Raw genomic sequence first — 25094 nt, 5'->3', positions numbered from 1 at the left:
GGATTAGGATTGCGGGAAAAGTGGTCCAGATCTAGGGATTTTTCGCATTCCTTAAAGTTGGATCTACGAGAAGAATTGGCTATCGTGACCGCACGGGCGGCGGAGAAACAATGAAATGGATGGTGGCCTTCGTCGTAAACTAGGGATTTTTTTCGACGTCATGGGCTATCACTTTGTCGTAGCTTTTTTCTCTGACGGAGCTATAGTTGTCATTAGTTCTTCCAGTGTTAACTATCGCAACGTCTTAGCTCAGATTTCCCACAGACAATGCCAATTTATTCCGGCCAAATACCGTAGATGATCAAGCCACCAGCCAACGAACTGCTGACGTACACGCTCCTTGAAGATGACCGCGGAAAAAGACAAAAGAACCTGAAAAGCGCTCAAAAAGAGAGTTAGAATGGTGCCGAAGATAGATCTCGACAAGCCACTTCAATGCTCAAGTTAGGATTTTGTATGAGTAAGGAGATTAAAGACTTACGAAAGTTAGGATTTTGTGTGCATACCTGGGCCCATGGGTATGACAACCTTTTATAGAGTTGATCTCCGAAACATTAACGTCCATTTAGGAAATATTCCGAGAAACATGCTTTTGTTTCGATATACGAATTCTAATTATCCATGTCTTCCAAGATATTTTCCTTATTCTCCGAGTGAAACAATCTTAGGATTTCTTAATCTTAAGGATGAACTGGCTTCATGGGCCCCGCTTTAGACTGAGTAAAGGTTGAGATCGACGCCCCTTTAACCGACAACTCATCATGACTTTACCCCCGCATGACACGTGGAGGTAACATATTGCCGCTACATCACAGACATTGGCGAAGCAGTACACCAATATAGATTACTTCAATTTTATGTTCCATGAAAGGAAATGGACTTAATACTTTATAGCAGCTCCCTTGCCAGCAATGCTAAGAATTCTAATTGGATCAATAACCATTTGATTGTTTCCCAACAGTTCTACCATTAAAACCTTTAGGGAAAAAATACCAGTAACAAGCACAAATTAAGAATACTAACAAAAAAAAATGGTGAAAATGAATTATTAGAATTTACCGTTCTGTTGGGATCATATGATGCAAAAACAGCAGCCACCATGTCGGCAAATTCGGGAGATGATTTATCGCCCACCAAGACAACCTGTTTCCTTGATGGAACAGTGAGCATGTCTGCGGCACAACACATAAGTGGGACAGCAATGCTTTGGTCTTTTAACCTCTTTTCAAAAACAGCCTGGAGAGTAGTAGTGTTTAGGATCAATAGAAAGATGAAAGAAGTCGCAGCTAAGATAATGTAATCTTATTGCAACGGATATGTTCGATTAATGGGCTTCCTCGTAAGATGCAACAAAAAACAATTTGTAATTCATACTTCACCTTTCCTTCTCAATTTGTAATTCATTGATAGATTTCCCTCCATAAGATAATCTAAATTGCCATTGACGATTTTGAATACCAAGAAATACAATAAAAAAAAGGAATTTAAAAACTAGTAAATTTGCTGGTGATCCCACAAGATTACCTTATACCAAATGCCATCTCATTGCCAGACTTTTTATCTAATCTAGAACTAGCAAGCTCGCTGTACAACATTACCAAATTTAATGTCCGTAATCAGATCAGTATTTGTTTATCTTACAGATTTACCCCAAGAGAAAAGGCATATATTTGTCCGATGCAGAATATGAAAAGCAAGGATCCTTTCATACATTATATTCAATATCGAGTAAGCAAATATGAGTTCAAAAGGGGCTCATTTCAAATGGAGAAATGGAAATGCCACCGTGTTTGCAATATTATTTTCATCTTTGGTCACAACCAAAGGATTGATATAAGGAAATTATCTATCAAATGGCTATGCTTTCACTGAAAAATTAAAATGAAACTGGGAACTAATGAATAAATCTTTTTCTAGTGCACCATCAGCAGGGCCAAGACTTGCAGAAGCATGAATAGCCTATTATGCCAAGCAATAACATACCAAAAGATGTTCCGATGCCCTCCTATAATTGTCAGACCTTGCACCAGCAACCATAGATGACAACCGTATCAGATTGATTGCTGAAACTGAGTTTCCAGATGGCTCTGCTCCATCATGATCTTCCTTTACTCGGAGGAGGACTGAAGGATCTTCCCCTGGAGTATTATAGTAACCTCCTCCTTGTTTGTCCAGGAACAAGTCATCCTGGCAAAGGAGTCATGTATCATTAAATAATTAAACATAAACAAGGCCAAAAAAGAAGTCAACTATTTGCTTGCCTGTGTAGCTTGTAACTCAATTGCCCAGGATAACCAGTCAGTCCTACCACCAAACTCATAAAGATCTAGCAAACCAGAAATGAGAAAGGCATAATCATCAAGAAAGCCAGGTGCTTTAGATGGGCCATTGCGAAAGCTATGTTGCAGCCTGTGAATACTTGAATCATACAGTTTGCTCTTGATAAAGGATGCTGCTTTTTCTGCAACTTCAAGGTATTCATTTGGCTGCAAAAGGTAAAAAATATGCCAGAAATGAGCATCACCCTATTCAAGATACTGGTCAAATAATGCATTAGTTTGCTAAATATGTTCATATATTCTTGATACTTGAACAAAGATGAGTGATGTACTCTCAGATATAATTCAGATGCTAAAAATTCATCTATCCATTTCCCATGATGTAAACATCAAGATTGAACAATCCAATATGCAGAAACTAAGCTTCTAAAAGAAAACAAACATGCCTCATGATGGAATTCAGATGCATTTTCACAATTTTCTATGCAAGTCAACAACAAATAAAATATAGATACTGATCTCTGCGCATAAACATCAAGATAAGATAATTTGTAATTTTGTACACTGCAAATAAGGCCATAAACTCAAGGTATATTAATCAAACTCACTCAGACATATTCTGTCATAACTATGTTGCCAAGAATGGTTTAAACAACAAAGAAATGCTATCAACCCTTAATGCGATTCAATTTCCAGCTCTTGGAGCTATATTTTAGATCGGTAAGACTTCCTTTTGTAACTTTTATTGTTTTAGACAAGCAAAGTGTTATCCAACAGAACAAAATCAAATTATCACAGAAGGCATAGAATGAGAAGCATCAGTCAAGATATTTTATTGAACTCTGCACAAAATGTAGCATAAATCTGCTCGTCTCTTCTAATAATGAATGACAATTCTATTTGATCATTGTTCAGTACATTTTCACGTATTAGTTATTAGTCAACATTAATTTGACAGAAATCTACAAACAATTGTATCAAGTTGTTCAGACCACTTGCATCTGTACCAAAATAAGTAGTAATCTGAGTTGGTTCATAATATGTGCAAGTATTGTGCAGTTAATTTGTGTGGATCTAGAGGATAAGGTATTCAGAAGCTAAGAAACAATGAATCCAAGTTGAAGCCTTAACAATCTAAATTATTTGAGAATACTTGAACAGAGTCTGAAATGGAAGATGAAATGCTTACTAATGCTCCATCATGCTATCTCCATTGCAAGTATGGAGAAGTACTTGTCGCTAAAGATAGTGAGTTCTACATTGTGGTCTCTACGAAACTAAGATTATTTATTACAATTGCATTTGATTGATAACATACAAAAGAACAACAGAACAATTAATTTTAGATAGAGAACAGAAATATTTGTCCTACAAAAATTGCTGGAATAACCATTACAACAGAAATAACAAGAATGGATCGAGCTCACATCACATCCCACCACCGGAAAATAAAATTGAGTTTCCTTGGGTTCTGCTTTGAGAACTTTAGAAGCTCTTGCAAATGACGAAAATTGCCAGCCCATTCCATGATACAATTACCTGGAGAAGCAATGGGCTCATTAAGAAGCCTTGTTAATACTAGTCTTCCAAAAATGAGGAATGTTTTATGCATAGAAGTAAAAGACCTTGTCATCCAAATGTGGTCTTGGCCGTTTTGACCTTGCATCATATAATTTTTTACGACATTCTTCCAAAATCCGATTGTATTCGTCTATAGACTTGTCCCATTTGGATGCCATGGAAGGAGCATCTTTTCTCTCTATTAGAACATTTTTTCCCTTGAATTCATCATGAGGATCACTCATTGGAGAAAGATCACAATTTCCTGATGGTTTAATGTAGTAATGATCTTTAAACAAATCTGCATGTTCTCCGAGAATCTCTTCAATCTACATCACAAAAAATAAGAACATTAGTGATATAAGAGGAAGACAATGAAAGACGATGCATCAACAACCTCCTAAATGAACATAAGAACTGGCCAATTTAATATGATAGTGGCTTGTTTTATATATATATTTCCTATTGGACTATCAATCATATTGTTAGATGTCAACCTCACACCAGATCTTAAGTTCTGTTCATGGATGAATGTTTTACATCAATTGACATATATCGCTTGTGCTAGATAAACTCAATGTATTAATTGTTTTAGTTGTTTTGTGCTTTGCTGAACTCCAGTTCCAAATCACATATGCTTGTTATTTGAAGTTCTGGTTCAGGAACTTTATCTATGAATATTTGAGTATTACCAGTCATTTGCTAATCAGATAATATTTTTTCAAGTCATTATAAACAGTCAATGACTATGAGAAAGAAAAAAGACCTCCTGATTTGTCCAGATATAAAAAGATCCTTCCTTCTTTCTTGTAGCACCATGATATTCTGCACTATCAGCATCCTCTGCAGAATAAATTTCACCAGCATCTCCAATCATATCTCTCCTCAAATAATCCAAAATATCACGAGCAACAGATGAGTAGTAGGTGTCCTTTGTGATCGAAAATGTATCTAAATAGGCATTAGCAATCTGACCATGATCGTACAACATCTTCTCAAAATGCGGAACTGCATACCATGGAAATTGCACACTGTTTAAATTAAGAAATGATAACTTCTGCTTAAGGAAGTCATTATTCATAGCGTAGTGTAGGAACCAACTGAATACAAACAAATCAGTTTCTGGTAAGAGGAAGAGAAGATACGTATCAATATTTGCTAACTACAACAAAGTGAAACTAGTTGACTCTAGCACATGGTTTTATGTACATTTGGAAGATACCATAGTGACAGCCTGACAGGTACTCTACTAATTCAATATAGCATCGTGGGAATATGCTTTATTTCCTTATTTGATCGGTTGATACTAAATGGTAATGCACTCTGTGTTTCCTAAAGATTTTTTGCACATACTGGGACTTCACTGACCTTTGATATATTGAACACCTTTTCCTTGAAAGACAAGAAACAGAAATGACGTTATCACTGTTATTCGTCAGCACTAGTAGTATCTTTCAATATACTGAGCCACCTCCAACTGTCAGATCCAGAATTTAATAAGGAATTGATCACCTTGAAATGTGCTTAACCTAAAATAACATCTATGCTTTTATTAGATTTGTTTAATCTCGGACTGCATTGGTGGCAACAGATGGGAGCAACAACATTGAACTCGGGCAATTAAAAGTTGAACTCATCAGATTTGACTAAGGTAGGATTGAAGTCACTATGATAAGAGTAGCTGTGGGACCTCATAGTAGCCATAACCATAGGATTTATACAGATATCTGAAGTTCTGAACCATTCACAAACAATCACATTAGTTATAACTATAGTGTCATTTTCTCATCCTCATTCTTTGATCTTGCCTCAAATTTAAAGAGTATTGGTCAAGTTTGCAGTATTATGTTAGTTGTTGAGTTTACCCAATAGAGATAAATGGTTTATTTTGTTTATGTTCTGCTAGGATACTAGTTGTTAATAGTTGTTTTATTGTGATAGTTAATAGTTGTTTTATTGTGATTCCAGACAATCATTGGTGGATTGACCTTAAGCGGGGTTAAAGTCTTAAAGATACAAAGATGGTCATGCCACTACAATTCCATGATCATTCAAATGGCAGACACTCTGCATGCTCCTTTTGTTTGTCTGGATTGCAGTTAAACATACTAATGTTTTAGTTGATGATAAAGAAAAGTAAGGAATATGAGTTATTAGAAAAAAAAATAAAGTCAAAATATGACAATCAAGGAACAATTATACATAGTATGGATAGATGATAAAATGACAAACTAGATTAAGATGGTAGGACACGTTAAAAAAAGAAGTAAAAGTTCTACAATTATAACTGATTTTAAAATCTCCATTAGCAAGCAGTGATTCTATTAGTATTTTCTATAAGATTAGAACATTTATAGCTAGCTAAAATTATAAGAGAAACTACAAAAACTAATTGTTGAACGCTTACCATGCCAATGTTCATCCACACTATACCTGTGAAATCCACCTCCAATATGATCATGGATTCCACCTCTAGCCATGCATTGCAAAGTATGGCAAACCATCTCCACATTTTTATTAGCATCACTTTGCCTACCTTCCTCCATAAGCTTCCTTGACTCATAAAGCAGAATACAAACTTCCACTGGCCTAGGAAATTTGGGAGCAGTACCAAAACCACCAAACTTTGGATCATAGCTACTTGCAAGCTTAATGAAAAAACCAATCAAAAAATTCTATCAGACATCAGTGGAAAAAAATAATAAAAACTCTCAGTACTCAATATGAGGAGAATATTATTGTAAAAGAGCAAAATAAATAGATGCAAATACTAAATAATTAGCTCGGCACTGTGAAATCTGCACTCAATGGGAACATGTCTTTGTGAAAATCGCCCAGCTTTTAACTATTAACTCTATTTAAAAAGGTACCATTTATGCAATTCTTTGCAATAGCCGACCCTTCTAGCTGCATGACTGCATCTACTTCCCATAAAATATGTTCTAGGAAACATCAAAGGACTGGGACCTAAGAGCAGTACCACCATGTATATCTAATATTTTCAGAGAAAAAAGATTTTAGTGAAACGAATTCAGAATAGTGTAGCACTCAACTCATCCAAGGACAAGTTGGCTAGAGGATGGCTTTCTGCCACAGAATGGATTCATTACAAAAAACTAAGGGTGGGTGTGTTCCGAATTATGAGATGTCTTAATTCTTGTATAAATAAAATATTAACCACAAAGATTATTATAAAATATCATTATAATATTACAGTATAATAGTTATATTCTATCAATATATAGCGTGCTGTTATCATGGTTTCAAGTGTTGATGAGTATCAGTTGGCACAGCCGAAAGGAGAAAGATATCATTTTGTTCTTTGAATATAGTGCCAGCACAGGTGAATACCACTATGCTACACATGCAAAGAAAATTTTAAGGGTACCCATTGAGACAAATTGTATATCAATTAATAGGGTGCATAACTGACCGAGACAAAATGATGCTCTTCCAAAAATACTCATATTATGTTCGTCAATCATTTGTAGGAGATAAACACTAACAGAAGGTAGGAAGAGAAGCACCACTCAATGGTTATAGGAAGATTTTTCTTCCCATGGTTCATTCTTCTATTCCATTTGTTAGTCATGTGGAGTAGATGAAACACTAATGTTATCTCTACTTTAAGGAAAGAAGAGAGGAAGGGAGAGGGATTTCCTACGTTTTGTCTATTTGAAAATGAGACAAAATGACAACTTTCGTGCTTTGAATCTATCATAAGGCATGCAAATTTATACTAATCTTTTCAATATTTTTTCACTATTTGTGTCCTCTTCCACCCACTTTTAGAAGGAAGTCAAAGTGGGGAAAAGCGAGCCAAATTGCACCCCTTTTTCTTTTTCTTTCTATTCCTCTACCTAACCAAACAAGGAAAATAATTGCTTCTCCTCTTCCCTTCCCTCTATTTGTGCTTCCTTCCTCTCAAGTAAACATAGCATAAAAGGAGATGCATCAACTACAGTACTAGCACTAGTAAAGAGGAATGACACAAGAGCTGAATAAACTACGATATATTTCAACTCATATCTTGTACCTATAATTATTCCATTTTTAATTATGTTATCTCAACTCTTCATACTTAACCAAGATATACTTATAACATGTGTAGAAATCAATCTTAGTACTAGACATCTAAGGAGTATCATTAATATGGATCTAAGAAATTATAATGTTACAAGAACTAATATTCATTTTAGTATTGGAAAGGTATAATAATGTTGAGATGTTCGTTAATAACTAGTTGCTCTAAAATTTTAATTCAATTGTAATTATAATTGTTGTAGGCTTGTATTTAGACTAATCAAACTAAGTAGAAGGGGATTATAGATTAAAAATCTCAGCGCGCCGATTCTTCACATGGCACAGTCCTGAAATTGCATCATTCCTATCAAAGATTGAAAGTCTAATATGGGGCAATCCTTTTAAAACCTTGGCTATTATCATATCTAATATGACTAAACTTTTCAACCACAAAGAATCTGGGGAACGACATAAAAGAGCTCATTTGAGAATTTCAATTCAGTTAAGAACTGAAAGGTCATCATCAGCGTATCCCTTAAGGAAACAAGATTACCAAGAAGAATCTAATTCAATGGTGGATGAAGAGCCTAGTTTCCAACTACGAAATTCATATTGTTTCAGAAAATTATGCATGTCAAACTTAGAATGTTAACTCATGCCATGATAGGATAATAGGATACCGATAAACAAAGGTAATGTAGGAGAAAAAGGATGGCCAAGAAAGAGAAAAATAGTCACATGTAATATGAGAAAGCATTGATGGTCAATGGTGATTAGTGTCTTCTTCCATTAATATATCTTTGCATAGTTGATGGAAATTCTACTAATGAGATAAAACTAGTAGATGCATTTGCTGGAGTGATATAAACCAACAGGATAAATACCTGTCTAGAACATCTTTTTAAGGAAACATGAGCTAACTCATCGGATATTTTACTGGAGTTAGCTGTAGTAGAAAGTGCTTCTGAAAGTTGTTCAATTGCAACAGTCCCACTTTCTTCCAGCATCTCACGTTTAGTCTCCCAAGCTTCTTTCACCTTTCTAGGGAAAAGAAGTAACAAAAACATAAGACCAATTCTTAGATTTCATGCAACTCTGACTGTAATAGACGAGGTCAGTTACCTAAGGATTGTCTTGAAACCAGGTCTTCCATACTTGTCATCAGGCGGAAAATATGTTCCACCCATCAAGGGTTTCAGATTAGGAGAGAGGAAGGCACTCAAAGGCCAACCACCACCACCATATAGTGCAGAAACATATGTCATATACACCTACAAAAGGTCGCCTTAATTAGAAATAGAATATAAAATAATAATATCCACATGAAAGAACAGAGAAGCTAAACTCATTATACAAAAGTCAAAACATATCACGCAACTTAGTACAAATGGATATCTTCCAGACCCTCTCAAAGTTGAAAGAAGAGATTGACGGATGACAATTGAATTGCTATGATAATTCTATTACCTTATCAACATCAGGTCTCTCCTCACGGTCAACCTGTTTAGACCAACAAGTCAGAGAAGTCATCACACAATACTTCTAGGCAGTCATAATATAGAATCACAGAATAGTGAATATAACAGTAGTTATGAAAAAGGAAAAAAATTATATAGGACAGTAAAAAATATTGGTATTTTACATTGATGTATGAAAGATAAATAGTCTGCTTTGTTTTTCTTTCCTTCACAAATTTTCAGTTGGTATAGTGATATTGCTTTGTATGGAGGAATAAATAAGATCTATGTAGCTGGCCCCAAATAGTTAAGACCAAATACTACATGATGACAACATTAACAATAACTTTATAAATTTTCAGGTTGTAGGAAGAAAAGGGCAAAAAAAATTCATTCCCCAGATAAACATATGCTTTACAATCATTGTACAGAACAATAACAACCTTGATGCTAACAAACCAATCATTTAGCATTTTCGCAATCTCTTCATTCTCGAATGACTCAACTTCCATGACATGGCACCTACAATTACAAGGAAATTAAATCCAAGAGAAATCATGGTAGATAATTTCCTTCTAGCTGGAGTAGACTAGGAGAATTTGAATGACAGTAGCAAAATAAACATCAAAATTATATTGCAGTAGTATATTCCTAAATGAAGCACGAATAGTTCTTCTCCAAGTGCAATATAGCATCTTCCTTCATAAGAAAAGTCACACTAGCTACATCTAATACCTTTGACAGAGCTGGACAATTGAATGAATAGACAAGGAAGGAAAATAAATAAAATACAAGATGAGAATAAAAAAGAGAGGGACAGAGGAATTATGTTCAAGTTAAACTATTGGGCTCCTATGAACTGATGTGTAGCAGCTAAAGTAGCAATTGTATCAGTGGGTTTCAACTGATACTAGCAATATATCTCTGATAGCATAGAAATACCATGTTCCTACTCCCAATATGTATAGCTACAAAAGTTTGTATGGATAAGACACCCTGGATGGTAATAGCAATCAAAAGTGAGATATCATTCCATCCAAGAGTGATTATAGTGGCAATTTATAATTTATTCTTTCAACAATAAATCAAAACCCATTTTGAGTCATATGGGACCAAAATCATGTTAGGAGAGTGTGCATTAGCAAAGGATTCGTCCTTACTGATTTACTGCAAAGAATAGAAAAATCAATCAAGACAATACATCATGATTCTGAATAACATAAAACAATTACATGAATGAGAAATCTTACCAGTGGCACGTACTATATCCAACTGCAAGTGCAAAACCCACGTCAACAAAATGTGAAAAACAAAATTAAAGGAAATGAGAAAAAAAAATCAAGCAGCTGTGAGGGTATTGATCATGTATTCATTAAGCCATGAATTTCAGTATACGCACTCGATAAAAAAATGGGGATGTTTCTTTTGCGAGCTTTCTCAAAAGCTTCTTCACCCCAAGGATACCAGTCAACCTTGGATTTGGAAAGAAAACAATGATAGTAATAAGACAATTAGAATCAGCACAACATATGTTTTGAGAGGGACTAAAAAATTGTAAGAAAAACATGCATATCTTTAAAGATTCATGGCTTGAAGAGTTCAATATTCCCTAAACTTTATCTTGAACGATGAGATAAAATAGTTGTTATGTTGTTCTAGGAGCAAATAAACCTCTAGTTGTTGGATCAGTAACATCGGCCAAGTGGGCAACGAACAGCACAGGTGCCTAGGGAAATAAACCTCTAGTTGTTGGATTAGTAACATGGGCCAAGTGGGCAACCAACAGCACAGGTGCCTAGGGTTCAAACCAGTTGTGGCCCAACCATGAACTTTGCTTTAAGGATTTTTTTAGGAAGTTTATAATAACTATGATGGTTCTTGAAGTTCTCTACACTAGTCAAACCTGGGAAGCATGTTGAAGATATGATGATGTTTGTGCATAAGGAAACCATGGAAAATTAAAGATACTACAGGGAGAAGTTTTTAACTACGAGAGCTTCAATTTTCAATGAGAGCTTAAGGTCAGGAATTGATTGATTTCCCCATGGGCAGTTAGAGAAGAGTCGACAGAAGTTTGGAGAGGCTTTTGTATACAATAAGGACAACATCCTGTACCAAATTTTCTGACAGTTTTGCTCTCATATCATACCTAATGAATTTGCTTAAGTTTAACCATATAGTATTAGTCTTGTTCTTTTTGTGCAATTTTGTTTGTCATTTGATGGTGCAAAAGGGATTTTTCTAAATTGCACTTAAACTGTTCATTGCCTACCACAGGAGTCGATGATTTCATTGCATGGATCTGTAATAGAGATGATTCTGCATTCTAGGCATATCTTTTCCAATGTACGAAGGATGATTTCAAGCACCAAGCTTATTATATTTACCTACCTGTGGCCTTTTGGTCATGTATGTACCAGCAACTGGTGCTAGAACAGCCTCAATCTTAATGAGCAGTATCAATTGCCAAATTGGAGTGGTGCACCTAGGACTTTGTAGCGAATGGAATAATCAACATGAGGAGGAGACAGGTTTATTTCGTGGATGGCAAAGGCTTCAATCATTATTGATGTGGCAGATAAGGAGACTTACACGTGGCAAGGCCAAGTCAGAGGTCAAGTCAAGAGTCAAGCGGAGGTGGAGATCAAAGTGATCACCCAACTCCTCCAACTCAGTCCACTAGACTCCTTTAGCTTAGTCATCTGACTCCTCCGACTCAATCCACCAAACTCCTTCAGCTCGGTCACCCGACTCATCCAACTTGGTCCACTAGACTCCTTCAGCTCGGTCAACCGACTTCGACTCAGTCCACCAGACTCCTTCAACTCGGTCATCCAACTCCTCCGACTCGGTTCACTAGACTTCTTCAGCTCGGTCATCCGACTCCTCTGACTCAGCCCATCTAACTCCTTTAGCTCAGTCATCTGACTCCTTCGACTCAGTCCACCAGACTCCTTTAGCTCGATCATCCGACTCCTCCAGCTTGATCCACCCGATTCCTTCAGCTTGGTCATCCATATTTAGAACCTGCATCCTACATGGCTTACCATACCGTTCTTTCTGGAGAACATGGATAACGTAGTCGTGTCTCTCAGAAAACATGGGCAACATAGTCATTTCTCCCAGAAGATGTGAGCAACATAGCCATTTCTCCCAGAAGACATGGGTAAACACATGGGTGACATAAAGGCATTATTGCATCCCTTTAAAAGATAGTCTACTTCTGCAGGCGCGAAAGGGTACTAGTATATTTTCTTAAAACCCTTCTACTATTCCATCGCTTGAGACTATTCCTAACCCCTATGCTAACTTAAGCGTCAGAGTGGTCATACTAAAGTCCAACCTCGATGCTTATTCTAATCTCTGGTTGAGTTTTGCAGATATCCCAGACGCTTTTGTCACCTTCGAAGCCTCTAATATCTCCCCCACAGCAATTGCTTCTCGTTTCTTATCAGACAGCGATATCAAACAGGAACAAATTGATGTCATTTGTGGGAATTCGCCTGAATTGAGACGTTAAGATGGTGGAACCCGGAAGAACTATCGAGGGTCCTAATCCTACAAGAGACGTAGTTCGTGATGAGATTATTACCATGGCTAAGGAAGAGTTCCAAGTATTGGTTAATCAGGTAGTGCAGCTGATTTGCCAAAGACTCCCTCCAGTGAATTCTACTAATAAAGAAGTATTCAACGCCTCGACCGAGGTACCGCATATTCCCAGTCAATTGCCGATGGGTCCAACAGGCCTTTCTCCTGCCGCCTTCGCTAAGCAACGGAGTAAAACCGTGATCCCACCTAAAGAACAGTCAAATTGATTGATGGCGGGAGAAATGCCTCCTCAAAACCAGAGTAAAGGCAAAGAACCCTTGTCTATGGAGGTGGTTCAAGACACACCTTTCTCATCCAAGTCTTGGTTGATGAACTACCCCGTAACTTCCAAACGCCTCAACTCAGAAAGTTGATGGGTCGATCGATTCCGAGGACCACTTGAGTCAGTTCAAGAATGTCGCTATGTTACATCAATATACAAATGACATCAAGTATAAAGTCTTGTTAACGATTCCCTCTGGCGCTACTTAACAATGGGCCGATCGATTCCGAGGACCACTTGAGCAGTCTCGACTTTCGACCGTGAGTTCAACAGGTCGGATAATGAGAAGTTAAAGCAATATTGTGTTTTCCACCGCTCTCGTGGGCATTTCACCCATGAATGTCGATAATATACTAGAGAACTCCATCGTGTAACCGAAAAGTATCTGCCTACTTGAAAATCATCTCTAAGGTCAGCTCGGCAGTCACCCGCCCAATATGCCCGTAATAAGAATTTGGAACACTGAGCCCATCACTAACGAGAATTGTCGAATCGCCAAACCAATCATCGAAGGAACATGCCCCCCCCCCCCCCCCCCCGAAGGAGGTCTCGAGCTCGGGAACCGACTCAGCATCGACAGACAACCAACCCCAAATATGCCAAGAGGGATCCCCGCATCAAGCGGACATCAATATGATATCAGAATGCTCGACCAATAAAGACTCAAACCGAGCCCGGAAGACTTATGGCCGAAGGCTCGAGAGTTATGGGATCGACACCAATTACCTAGCAGAGACAAGTCCGTCGATCAGTTTCGACCCCTGAGACTTGGAAGGGATAGCTACTCCTCATGAGGATGCATTGGTGATATGGACTGTCATAGTCAATTATAACGTGGCAAGAGTATTCGTCGACATAAATAACTCAATGAATGCACTCTTTAAAAAGGTCTTTGATCAGATGTAGATAGACCGACATGAATTACGACCTATCTCTATGGCGTTGTTCGGATTCACCGAGCATGAGGTGGAGCCGTTGGGGCATATTAATCTCCCACTATCCTTGGGAAAAGAACCCTTAAAGTGAATTCGGACCGCCATCTTCACAATGGTCAACACCCCATCTGACTATAACATCATCCTAGGATGACCCGCTTTAAGCTCATTCCGAGCCGTGGTTTTCACCTATCACCAAAAGATGAAGTTCCCTGTAGACGATCAAGTGGGCGAAGTCAGAGGTGATCAGAAGACTGCAAGGAAATGCTATGTTGAGGTGGTATGGGTCGACTCGTGGAAAAATTAGAGAACCAGAGGAGCTGAGGTCTAGCTCATCCACGACAACCCTCTAACTTGACCGAGGAATATGAAGATGTGTCGATAGTCCCGAGTAGTCGAATCGAACTATTCAGATTGCAACCAACCTCCCTTTCAAGTTGAAGCAAAGGTAATATTGTCTCTCTCGCAATCAGGATATCTTTACTTGGTCGGCCAAGGAGTTCACGAAGATATCGCCCACGATCATGGAGCACTGACTCAACACTGACCCAAAGGCTAAGCCGGTCCGACAAAAGAAACGACACTTTAGACCCAAACAAGATAAAATAATCAAAGGCGAGATTACCAAACTAATGGAAGTCCACATTCGAGAAGTTCATTTCCCGACTTGGATGGAAAACACGGTGATAGTTCCCAAGCCAAGGGCAAATGGAGGGTATGAGTGGACTTTTGAGACCTCAACAAAGCTTGCTCGAAAGGTTGTTATCCCCTACCCCGAATCGACCAATTGGTGGACTCAACTTCAGGTTGCGAACTCATATGCACGATGGATGCATATCAGAGCTATCACCAAATCCCCCTAACGGTTGAAGATCAAGAAAAGATCAATTTTGTCACCTCAGATGGAACTTTTTGTTATACTATTATACCCTTCGAGTTAAAAAAAATATAGGGGCAACATATCAACAGTTGATGAACCAAGTATTTATACATCAGGTCAGAAGGAATGTCAAAGTCTATGTTGACGACATTCTGATCAAGAGTACCCGCTCCAAGAACTTGATTAGCGACATCAAGTAGACCTATGACATGTTGCGCCGATATAGTCCCAAACTGAATCTGAACAAGTGTCTGTTCAGAGTTAAGATTGGATGTTTCCTGAGATACATCGTAACTGAACGAGGAATTGAAGTCAACCCCAAGAAGTCCAACCATTGCAAAACATGTCCTCTCCTTGGAACCTTAAAGAGACACAGAGATTAGTTGATCAAGTCACCGCACTCTCCTGATTCCTCTCCGGGTTGGCCAATAAGAGTTCACATTTCTTCAAGGTTCTAAGGAAGTCGGTCTGGTTCAAATGCAACGAGAAATGTGAGCAGAGCTTCAAAGAACTCAAGGCATACCTAGCACAACTGCCTCTTCTTTCCAAGCCTTTTGCGGGGGAAAATCTCTGGCTCTACTTAGTTGCTGCCGAGGGAGCAGTCAGCTAGGTTCTACTCCGACAAGAGGGCAACATCCGACATCCTATCTACTTCATCAGCCACCTTCTAAAAGATATTAAGATTAGATACTCCACTTTGGAGAAATTAATTTTGGCTTTGGTCATGGCGACTCGCAAACTACAGTCATATTTCCTATCTCACTCTATCATCATGCTCACCAATAGCATCCTAGGGCGGGTATTGACTAACATCGAGATCTCGAGATAGCTTATGAAATGAACAACAGAACTCAACGAGTACAACGTCTAATACCAACCCAGGACAGTCATCAAGGCACAAGTGTTGGTCGACTTCTTAACCGAGACCCTAGGTCAAGAGTTGATGGAAACCTGAAAGATCTTCATAGATGGGCCAGCTACGAAGCAAGGCAATGAGGTAGGGATGTTACTGATTTCACCCCACGAAGAGGTATTACAGCTAGTCATCAGTTTAACTTCCGAGCCTCCAACAATAAGGCCAAATACGAGGCACTATTGGTCAGGCTCCAAGTCGCTAAATAGGTTGGCACCTCCCGAGTTATCATTCAGTTTGACTCCCAGTTGGCCACACAGCAGCTCAAACGAACGTTCTAAACCAAGAATGACCGAATTCGGGGTTGTGTTGAGGCTATCAAAAATTGAGAGTCGAATTCCACGAAGTCGTCTTTTAGAATTTACATCGAGTTAAAAATCAGAAGGCAGATGAACTTGTCAAAATGACGAGTGTCTTGACCACAAAGATATTAGACGACTAAGTCATCCGAGTTCAATTAGTCTCGCAGACAAACCAGATAAGTTAGCAGTTGGTGACTTCCCTTTATCTCCTTTTTGAAGGAGGGGATTGCACTCGACCACCCGAAACAGACTCAACTACTCAAAAGGCGGGCAACTCAGTTCACTCTAGTTGGAGATTGTTTATACAAGAAAATCTTCTTCCATCATCTGCTCAGATGCCTTAGCCCTGAAGATGTAAAATACGCATCAAATGTCAGTACGACCTTCCTCGTCGGTTGGTATCTGATAATGATCGACAATTTCAGGGGCGCAAGCTCAGGGGGTGATGTGAAGATTTTGACATTTAGTAGGCATTCACCTTGGTCGCTTACCCTCAAAGTAACGGGCGGGCTGAGGTGACTAATCGAGAGATCATTCGATCATATGGGCAGCAACTGGGTGGAAGAGCTACCGAACATCATATGGGTTTATAGAATTTGGTCTACGGAAGAGAGGCACTCGTCCCTATTGAGATTGACATGGAGTCCACCCGAGTACAAGTCTATGACTCCGACAATTCCGATAAGCGAGTGCTCGAGCTCAACTTGATCACTAAAACTCGGGAAAAGATAGCAATGCGGATATCAGCCTATCGACAACGAATATGCCAGATTTACAACAAGATGGTCATTCCTCGTACCTTTTAAGTCAGTGACTTTGTATGGAAGAAAGTCAAACTGTGGGCAATGTGGGAAAGTTAGAACCTCAATGAGACGGACCCTACCGAGTCACGCATAAGCTGAGCTCAGGAGCATACTATTGTTGGGTTTCCGATATGCGTAACTTTAAATTTTATATTTCACTAAACATGCAGCGGAAGCGTAATAAACATTTTATCACTAACTACGCATAACAGTCACACAAGAATACACATGCATGCAAACATAATCATAGATAAGATATAACAAATTTATACCTTTTGGATGACGTGAAGAGAAAATAACATCAACTAGCAACCTTGAACAAGATTGCCTCTACTCATATCCATGTTGAGATCTCTTCGAGATGACTTCCCTAAGTCATGTGTTCTGTCTCCGCTTCGATACTAGTCGAAGGAGGGAGACAAGCGATCGGAGAGAAGACCTATAGTCTGATTCCGTATCTGGCGGCTCGAAGCAACTCCGCGATACAAATCAAATTGAAAGGAGACGATCACATCACCGTTCAAAGGTCGTATGATTCGTTGTCAAGAAGGGGCAGCGGACCTAAATTCCATGGTTGTTCCAACGACAACAATTGCCCTGAAACAATTGCTAAGACGAAAGGAAGAAGCAACCGTTGCTTCTGTTCATGTTTCTTGCTTCCACCACCGGTTGTAGTTTCTTTTAGCTCCAAGATAACCGGCCCTTGGGAGGATCTGATCTTAGGGAAGATCGTCGGAGATGAGCTTGGAAGGTCTCATTGGCCAGTGGCAACAAGAAGTGGGGTTTTGGCTTGGGCGGCAAGGAGGAAGAGAAGGGAGATTTTAAAACCTAACAATTTGATTTTTAATCTCTGTTAATAACTATTCATAAGAGTTATATTTATAGATGTCTAACGAGTTTGATTCGCTAACTAAAAACTCACATCCATTAACTCAAAGTCTCAACCGCTAGACTTAAGTTTGTTTTACAACTAAACCAGGTTGGTTCAAAACCAAACCACATTTATTTAAACAAAACAAATTTGGTTTATAATTAAACCAAAGAGGGCCCATTTTGTCTTCAAAAAACGTGTCTATCCACGCTTCTTTTTCGATAAAATATCTTCCATATTTACCCTTCGTCCAGTCCAACTGGACTCAATCTCTCTCGATCTGAGAATGCAATTCTCAAACCCGTTTTATGTCTCTTGAAGAAACTCGTAGTGTGTGTGACCTTATAGGTTCCCGATTTATGTTGACCGTCCATAATTAACCATTAATTATGGATCGATCATGAGTGACACCTAGTAGTACATCATGCCCCTCAATTAATCAAAAAATCACAGTTGATTCCAGAACCACATCTAAACCTTTTAGCAGCTACAATTGTTCGTGTGTCTGTTCCTTTCACTCATCTTATACCCGCTTAATTCAGGACATGATCTATGTCTTAATCCCCACTAGGTTGACTACGTCACACCTAGTCCAAGTTGTAGTTTCTTATCCTGCGGATTCAAGTTACTTAAAACAACTGTCCAAGAGAACCATCCTCTTGATATGTTTCTGCTTTAACCAAAGATTTACGAGTAACAATCCTGACAAGTGGTCATAGGGTATACGTCTCCTAATAAAAGGAGTGGTAAATTCTCTGTTAGCTATTCAATCACCTTCGGACACTTTGACTTATACCCAATCATCCAAGGTTCACACCTCTATAGAGACGCTTATTTAAAATGTCAAAGTATAAGTTTCCATGACCAAGATGACTTGAATACCTCAAGTCGAAGGAAATTTGCACTCGAGCTACAATGAGATCTTCATAGACATTCATAGAACCATATGAAGTCTCATGGCAGGTCACTTCCAATGGACTAGTTACCCTTAACCAGCATCTATATGCTCTCTCAACATCCTAATATTTCCAGCTAGTTAAGATCGACTACTTGATAAAACCAAAGAATCTAACATATGCTAGTCTCACAGAATCGATGATGTCTAGTCTCATCAATTCAACTAAGGAATATTTAATACGTACATAATTACACATGTAGAAATATTCACTAATTATGATCCAATCATAATTTTTCTCATGCTATACATTATATTGTGGACCTCAATAATTGAGTTTAACATCAAATTAAATATATAGAGAATGTACACTCAAATAGTGATTTTATTTATCCAATAAATAATACATTATCTAAGGCGATTACCTTAGGACACCACTCAAATATAACAACTATCTAGAAGACTCAGACAACAAAGAGCTCGACCGACTGTGGCAGGCTGTGCATCTATGGCCTTATCGCATTTAGAAGCCTCAAGTACCCATCATTTTTTATTTTATCACCAGTACTTTATTCTGTATCTGTTCTTTTCCCTTCAACATCAAGAGATTATCTTTCCTTTCTAAATCACGGGTCATACACCGAGTTCATGCGTGTTCCCACGAAATTAAAAACACTCAGGTTATACACCGAGTTCATGTATGTTTCCACGAAATCGAAGACACTCGGGTTATACACAGAGTCCATGCGTACTCCCACAAAATCGAAGACACTCGGATCATACACCGAATCGAAGACACTCAGGTCATACACTGAGTCGAAGATACTCGGGTCATACACCGAGTTCATGTGTATTCCCACGAAATCGAAAACCCTCGGGTCATACACGGAGTCCAAGGCACTCAGATCATACACCGAGTCGAAGATACTCGGGTCATACACCAAGTCCATGCGTGCTCCCACAGAACCAAAGACACTCATGTCATACACCGAGTCCAAGACACTCAAGTCATACACCGAGTCAAAAATACTCAGATCATACACTGAATCCAAGATACTCGGATTATACACCGAGTCCAAGACACTCAAGTCCTACACCGAGTCGAAGATACTCGGGTCATACCACCGAGTCCTTGCGTATTCTCACGAAATCGAAGACACTCGGGTCATACACCGAATCGAAGATATTCGGATTATACACTGAGTCCCTGCGTGTTCCCACAAAATCAAAAATACTCAGGTCATACACCGAGTCAAAGACACTCATGTCATACACTAAGTCAATGCGTGCTCCTACGAAATCGAAGACACTTGGATCATACACCAAATTAAAGACACTCGGATCATACATCGAGGTCATGCGTGTTCCCACAAAATCCAAGACGCTTAGGTCATACACTAAGTTCAAGACACTCGGGTCATACACCGAAGCCATGCGTATTCCTACGAATCGAAGTGAAGATACTCGAGTCATACACCGAGTCCGTGTGTGCTCCCAGGACCCTCTCAATTGGACACAAGATCCACCAAAAATGATTTAAAAAGAAATTACAATGTTAAAATTTTCCATTTCATTCCCAAATTTAGTTAACATTGTCTCAGGATTACATAAAGAGACAAAAATAAAAGAAGGCGTTAATGCTTAGTCTTAGGATTATAAAAAAAAGCAAAAACAAAAGAAGACTACTCTAAATCAACGAAGTCCTCTAGAGGGATATCATCATAGACCTTCCTCAAGCTCATGAAGACTAGGGGAAGGTCAACTGGGATGTGTCCATCTTCTTGGATCTGGCAGATAGCTCTATCAAAGTCGTACTTGATCATCTTGAATATGCGGTTGTGGAGTATGCCATAGAGCTTTTCTGACCATAGAAACTCTTTCTTCTTAATAGCCCAGCATTCCTCTTCTCCAACTTGGTAGCCTCCGAGCTCTGCCTCCTTGTTCTCCAGCTCTGCCTTTTGGGCCTTGTTCTCCAGCTTAGCCTTCTGGGCTTCCAAGTCAGTCTTCAAGGCCTCCATTTTAGTCCTCCAAGTTTCGGACTCGGTCCTTCCCGCCGTCAGCTCCATCTTTCGATCCTCCAGCTCGGCCCTCGTTGCCTCCAGCTCCACCTTTCAATTCTCCAACTCAAGTCTTATTGCCTCTAGCGCAGCCGAGGCCTTCCTCCGTTGTTTCTTCTTCGAGGAGGCCTTCGACTTCAACTTTTCAAGAGAGTTTCGAACTTGCACGACCACCCTTTGAGTGGCATTGCCTGAGTCTTAGTTTCATCCAACTCCTATTGCACCAAATGCAACTGCTCTGCTTGGGCTGTGAACATAGCTTTGTGATGCTTCGCCTCTGCCTCTGCCTCTGCCTCCTCTAATTCTTGACTAGGAGGGATCTACTGAGCCTCTACCTCGTCCAATTGAGCTCTCATATCTCGGTGGGATCGAAGGAAGCCGAGGAATATGGAGGTTAGCTCCATCATCTTGGTCCACAACTGCAACGTGGAACAGAAATTAATCACAATGACTTGAAGAATAAACTCACCCTGATATGGTAAATCCTACAAGTTCTTACCCCTGTCGCATCCAGCGCCACCGACTCTGCTAGAGACCCGAAGGATTTACACTTCGTTGCCTCGTTAGTCTCGACTAGTCATCCGGTTGATTAATTTTATTGTAACGATGGACCGAGGTTCTTGAGGGACTCTTGTCCCTAAGGCATACTCAGTATAGAAGGCAAGCCCCTGCCTGCCTTTTGACGCGATGAGGATGACTTGGGACGGCCAGCAGAGTCGGTTGGATGGTTGCCTTGGGAGGCACCCGAGGAGCTTGCATCACGAGGTGGACGTGAGGAATTCGGACCGGTGGTGCAAGGCGCCGAATGAACCCCCACTTGCTGAGGCCTCGACTCACCAGAACGAGAGTCTGGCTCGGCCAATGAGGATCCTGCCTCAACGGGATGAGCGGTTGTTGAGGCAGCTATCGGCAAATTCGTTTCAGTCGAAGGTCCATGCGGTCGACACCTCTTCCAGTTATCCTTAGTGGCTCCCCCGAATTGTCGGAGGAGATGGGCATCGAGGCGGGGCGGCCCCCCTATGATTGCAATTGCAACGCCCGAATGACCGATGGGCTGGGCACCGCACTCCTCTAGTTCAAGCTTGGTCAACTTTAGGCATTGGTTGAGGGAGACTCTCAACATTGTCCGGACTGCACATCTAAGGAAAAATTTCAGTTAGCTATCACGGCAAACATAGAAAAATTTTTACTAAAGGATGACAGGAGCTTGGCATCAATTGGGCTCAACTTGAAACGGAAGAGGAGGTCCTCCTTGAGCAGATGTTTGACATCAAATTGGAGACAAGACAAAATGTCCACTACTGTAAGATAAGTGGACTCTAACTTAAATTGACTCAAATTTGATGGCCTCGGCAACTCCATTTCCCGGTTGGCCGCGTGAATGGAGTGAGAGGTAACACAAAGACGTAATGGCCTTCCATCCCTTGTGTGAAATCAGAATTTGCCCTAAGAAGCTACAGGAGGGTCTGGTTGTGAAGTAGAAGGTCCTAGCTTCCATCTTCTTTGGATAAAAGAAATAATAGAAGACTTGAGGTGTGAGGGATATTCAGTACAAGTCGAATATGATGACTACCCCGTAAAATAGTCGGAAAGAGTTAGGGTTAATTGTTGAAGAGGGATATGGAAGTATTGGGAGACCTCGGCAAAGAAACTTGAGACGGGAAATCGAAGGTCACCTATCATCTAACCCCTAAAGAAGGTTACAAAATCGGTGGGAGAAGATGAGGTTAATTGAGAGCATTCGAGTTTACTAGGCGATGGTCGGTAGGAATCTCAAATTGCATGCATATTTGGTCTTAGTCCCCCTATTAAAGTTTGGCTCCATAGACTCATACCAAAAAGTAGAAGAGCTTTCAACATCCATCAGTGAAATCAAAAGCGGAGAGAAAGAAGGGTAAAAAATAATACAACGACGGAAATAGAGCGGAGTGGACAGAACACAATAGCAAGGAAAAACTTACAGGAAAAAGAGAGTTCGCGAAGCTGCAGAGATTGTCGCAGACGGAGCTCGCAGACAAACGGAATGACGAATGCGACGACATTCCTCTGTCACTAGCCCTAATATAGTCGGCGCTCAAAATGTCAACCGTCGAATCTGGGAAATACAAAGGCGGGCTACTACGCTGGGTCGTTAGATCATGCACCCAAATCCATGAGATCTGAGCAGTCGTCTCATGCTAATCTCCCGACATGGCCTTGACACGTGTCAACCTCAGACTAGGGCGACATTAATAACCAGATATGACATACCTATCATAGCCTTGATATGCAATCATGCATATCGCCCACATTAACGACGCATGACTCACGTATCCGAGGCATTCAGAGAATAAGACAATGCAGTCTGGATGCCACATCATCCCTGCGTACAGGTTGGCAGTTAGGCTGTAGTTATACCAGTCCAATCAGTCGGACTCAGACCTCCTTCAACTAGATTTGGGGGAGGCTTGTGATGTGGTGAATAAAGAGACTTACATGTGGCAGGGCCAAGTTAGAGGTCAAGTCAAGAGTCAAATGAAGGTGGAGGTCAAAGTGGTCACCCGACTCCTATTCGGCCATCCGACTCCTCCCACTCGATTCCTTCAGCTCGGTCATCTAACTCCTCCAACTCGGTCCACCAGACTCCTTCAACTCGGTCATCTGACTCCTCCAACTTGGTCCACCAGACTCCTTCAACGAGGTCATCCGACTCCTTTGACTCCTTCAACTCGGTCATCTGATTCCTCTGACTCGGTCCACTAGACTCCTTCAGCTCAATCATCTGACTCCTCCGACTCGGTCCAACAAGCTCCTTCAGCTCGGTCCTCCGACTGCTTCTGCTCGGTCCACCCGATTCCTTCAGCTCGATCACCCATGTTTGGGACCTACATCCTGCGTGGCTTACCATACAGTTCTTTCTGAAGAACGTGGGTAACATAGCCGTTTCTGCCGGAAGATGCGGACAACGTAATCATTTCTCCCGAAAGATGTGAGCAACGAAGCGTTTCTCCCGGAAGACATGGACAAATGCATGAGTGACATAAAGGCATTATTGCATCCCTTCAAAGGGTGGCATGCTTCCACAAGGGTGAAAGGGGACTGATATCTTTTCTTAAATCTCTTTTACTGTTTCATTACTTGAGGATGTTTCTAGCCCTGTGCAAATTTTAGCATCAGAGTAGTCACGCTGAGTCCAACCTCAACGATTATTCTAATCTCTGGTTGAGTTCTACAAACATCTTATACGTTTTCTTCACCTTCGAATCCTCCAATATCTCCCCCTCGACAATTGCTTCCCGTTGACTTGCCATACCGCAATGTCAGAGAGGGACAATTATCAAACGGTTCTCGACTTGAGAGCGGTAGGGAGGGTCTAGTTTCTCATTGTAGCAATTAAGGACGCCAACTCTATTGATACAACAAACAACAAAGGTTTTAGAGCTGCCTTGCGTTACGGTCAAAAGGCTTCTCGTCAGGACAAAAATTGAGAGGGAATGCCCAAGGGGGGAAAATTGAAAGAAAGATATCAATTTTAGTGTGGGATTTTTTAGCAACCTCAATTTCTTCCCTTCATCGCGACAGGCTCGTCGGACGGACTAGGGAATCAAATTGAAAGACCAGAAGATAAAACAACAAAAGGCGCAAAAATATTCATGGGTAAACGATGGTCGCGATGAGAAATACCGGATTGTGAGCGTGCTGGAGAAGGTATGGGCTGTGCTCGGACGCAAGGCGGTTGGTATGCCGATAGGGCTCGGCGGAGCTCGAGGACCCGGCCATTGCGAGGGCCACGAAGGCGGCGATGGGTCGGCGCCCGCGACTGGAGCGAGGAGGGCAGAGGCAGAATCTTAGCGGGAGGGAAGGAAGTCGGAGCAGAGAGCAAGCGGTTGGAGTGGAGACGGCGGAGGCGAAGACCATTATACGAAGCGCAGGCGAGCGACGACGGCGAGGATGGAACACCATCTGGACATCGAGATTGCGTTTTATATCCGAAGTCGCGGGAGCGTGGACCTGTTTTCTTACCCAATCGCACACCCATTCTGCCCCTGTTTTCGTAGTTCACACCTATACTGTCTAGAAACTTGGGCTGCATTTGACGGAAAAATTCTCTGTATTTCTGTACTTCTTAAACCAAACGCAGCCTTGGAGACGAGAAACGGAAAACACGGAAACGGAAAACGGCAATAATTGATGTTTCTAACTTTTGGAAACGTCGAAGACCTACAGCAGCGAGTTCAGCGCCAGGAAGCGGCGGAGCAGCTCCTGCAC

General features: G+C 40.4%; 1 protein-coding gene across 1 annotated transcript in view; it reads right to left on the bottom strand.

The window, feature by feature from the left end:
• LOC141811998 (uncharacterized) overlaps window positions 1-24735 on the bottom strand; it is a 29523-nt gene extending 4788 nt beyond the window's left edge. Inside the window, 15 exon segments of the mRNA XM_074700083.1 lie at window positions 1060-1236; window positions 1984-2187; window positions 2262-2486; window positions 3707-3787; window positions 3789-3818; window positions 3905-4168; window positions 4606-4847; window positions 6247-6487; window positions 8747-8903; window positions 8985-9133; window positions 9330-9362; window positions 9763-9841; window positions 10570-10591; window positions 10719-10791; window positions 24510-24735. Of these exon segments, the coding sequence (XP_074556184.1) occupies window positions 1060-1236; window positions 1984-2187; window positions 2262-2486; window positions 3707-3787; window positions 3789-3818; window positions 3905-4168; window positions 4606-4847; window positions 6247-6487; window positions 8747-8903; window positions 8985-9133; window positions 9330-9362; window positions 9763-9841; window positions 10570-10591; window positions 10719-10791; window positions 24510-24605 (2073 nt within the window). The 5' untranslated portion in view covers window positions 24606-24735.
• Window positions 24736-25094: the final 359 nt, after the last annotated feature.

Source organism: Curcuma longa, chromosome 17 (genome assembly GCF_044706935.1).
Source record: "Curcuma longa cultivar G26 ecotype Majalengka, Jawa Barat chromosome 17, ITB_CL_G26_1.1, whole genome shotgun sequence".
NCBI classification, from domain to species: domain Eukaryota; kingdom Viridiplantae; phylum Streptophyta; class Magnoliopsida; order Zingiberales; family Zingiberaceae; genus Curcuma; species Curcuma longa.
Note: the sequence above shows the minus strand (reverse complement) of the source record. Positions and strands in the feature narration are given on the sequence as shown.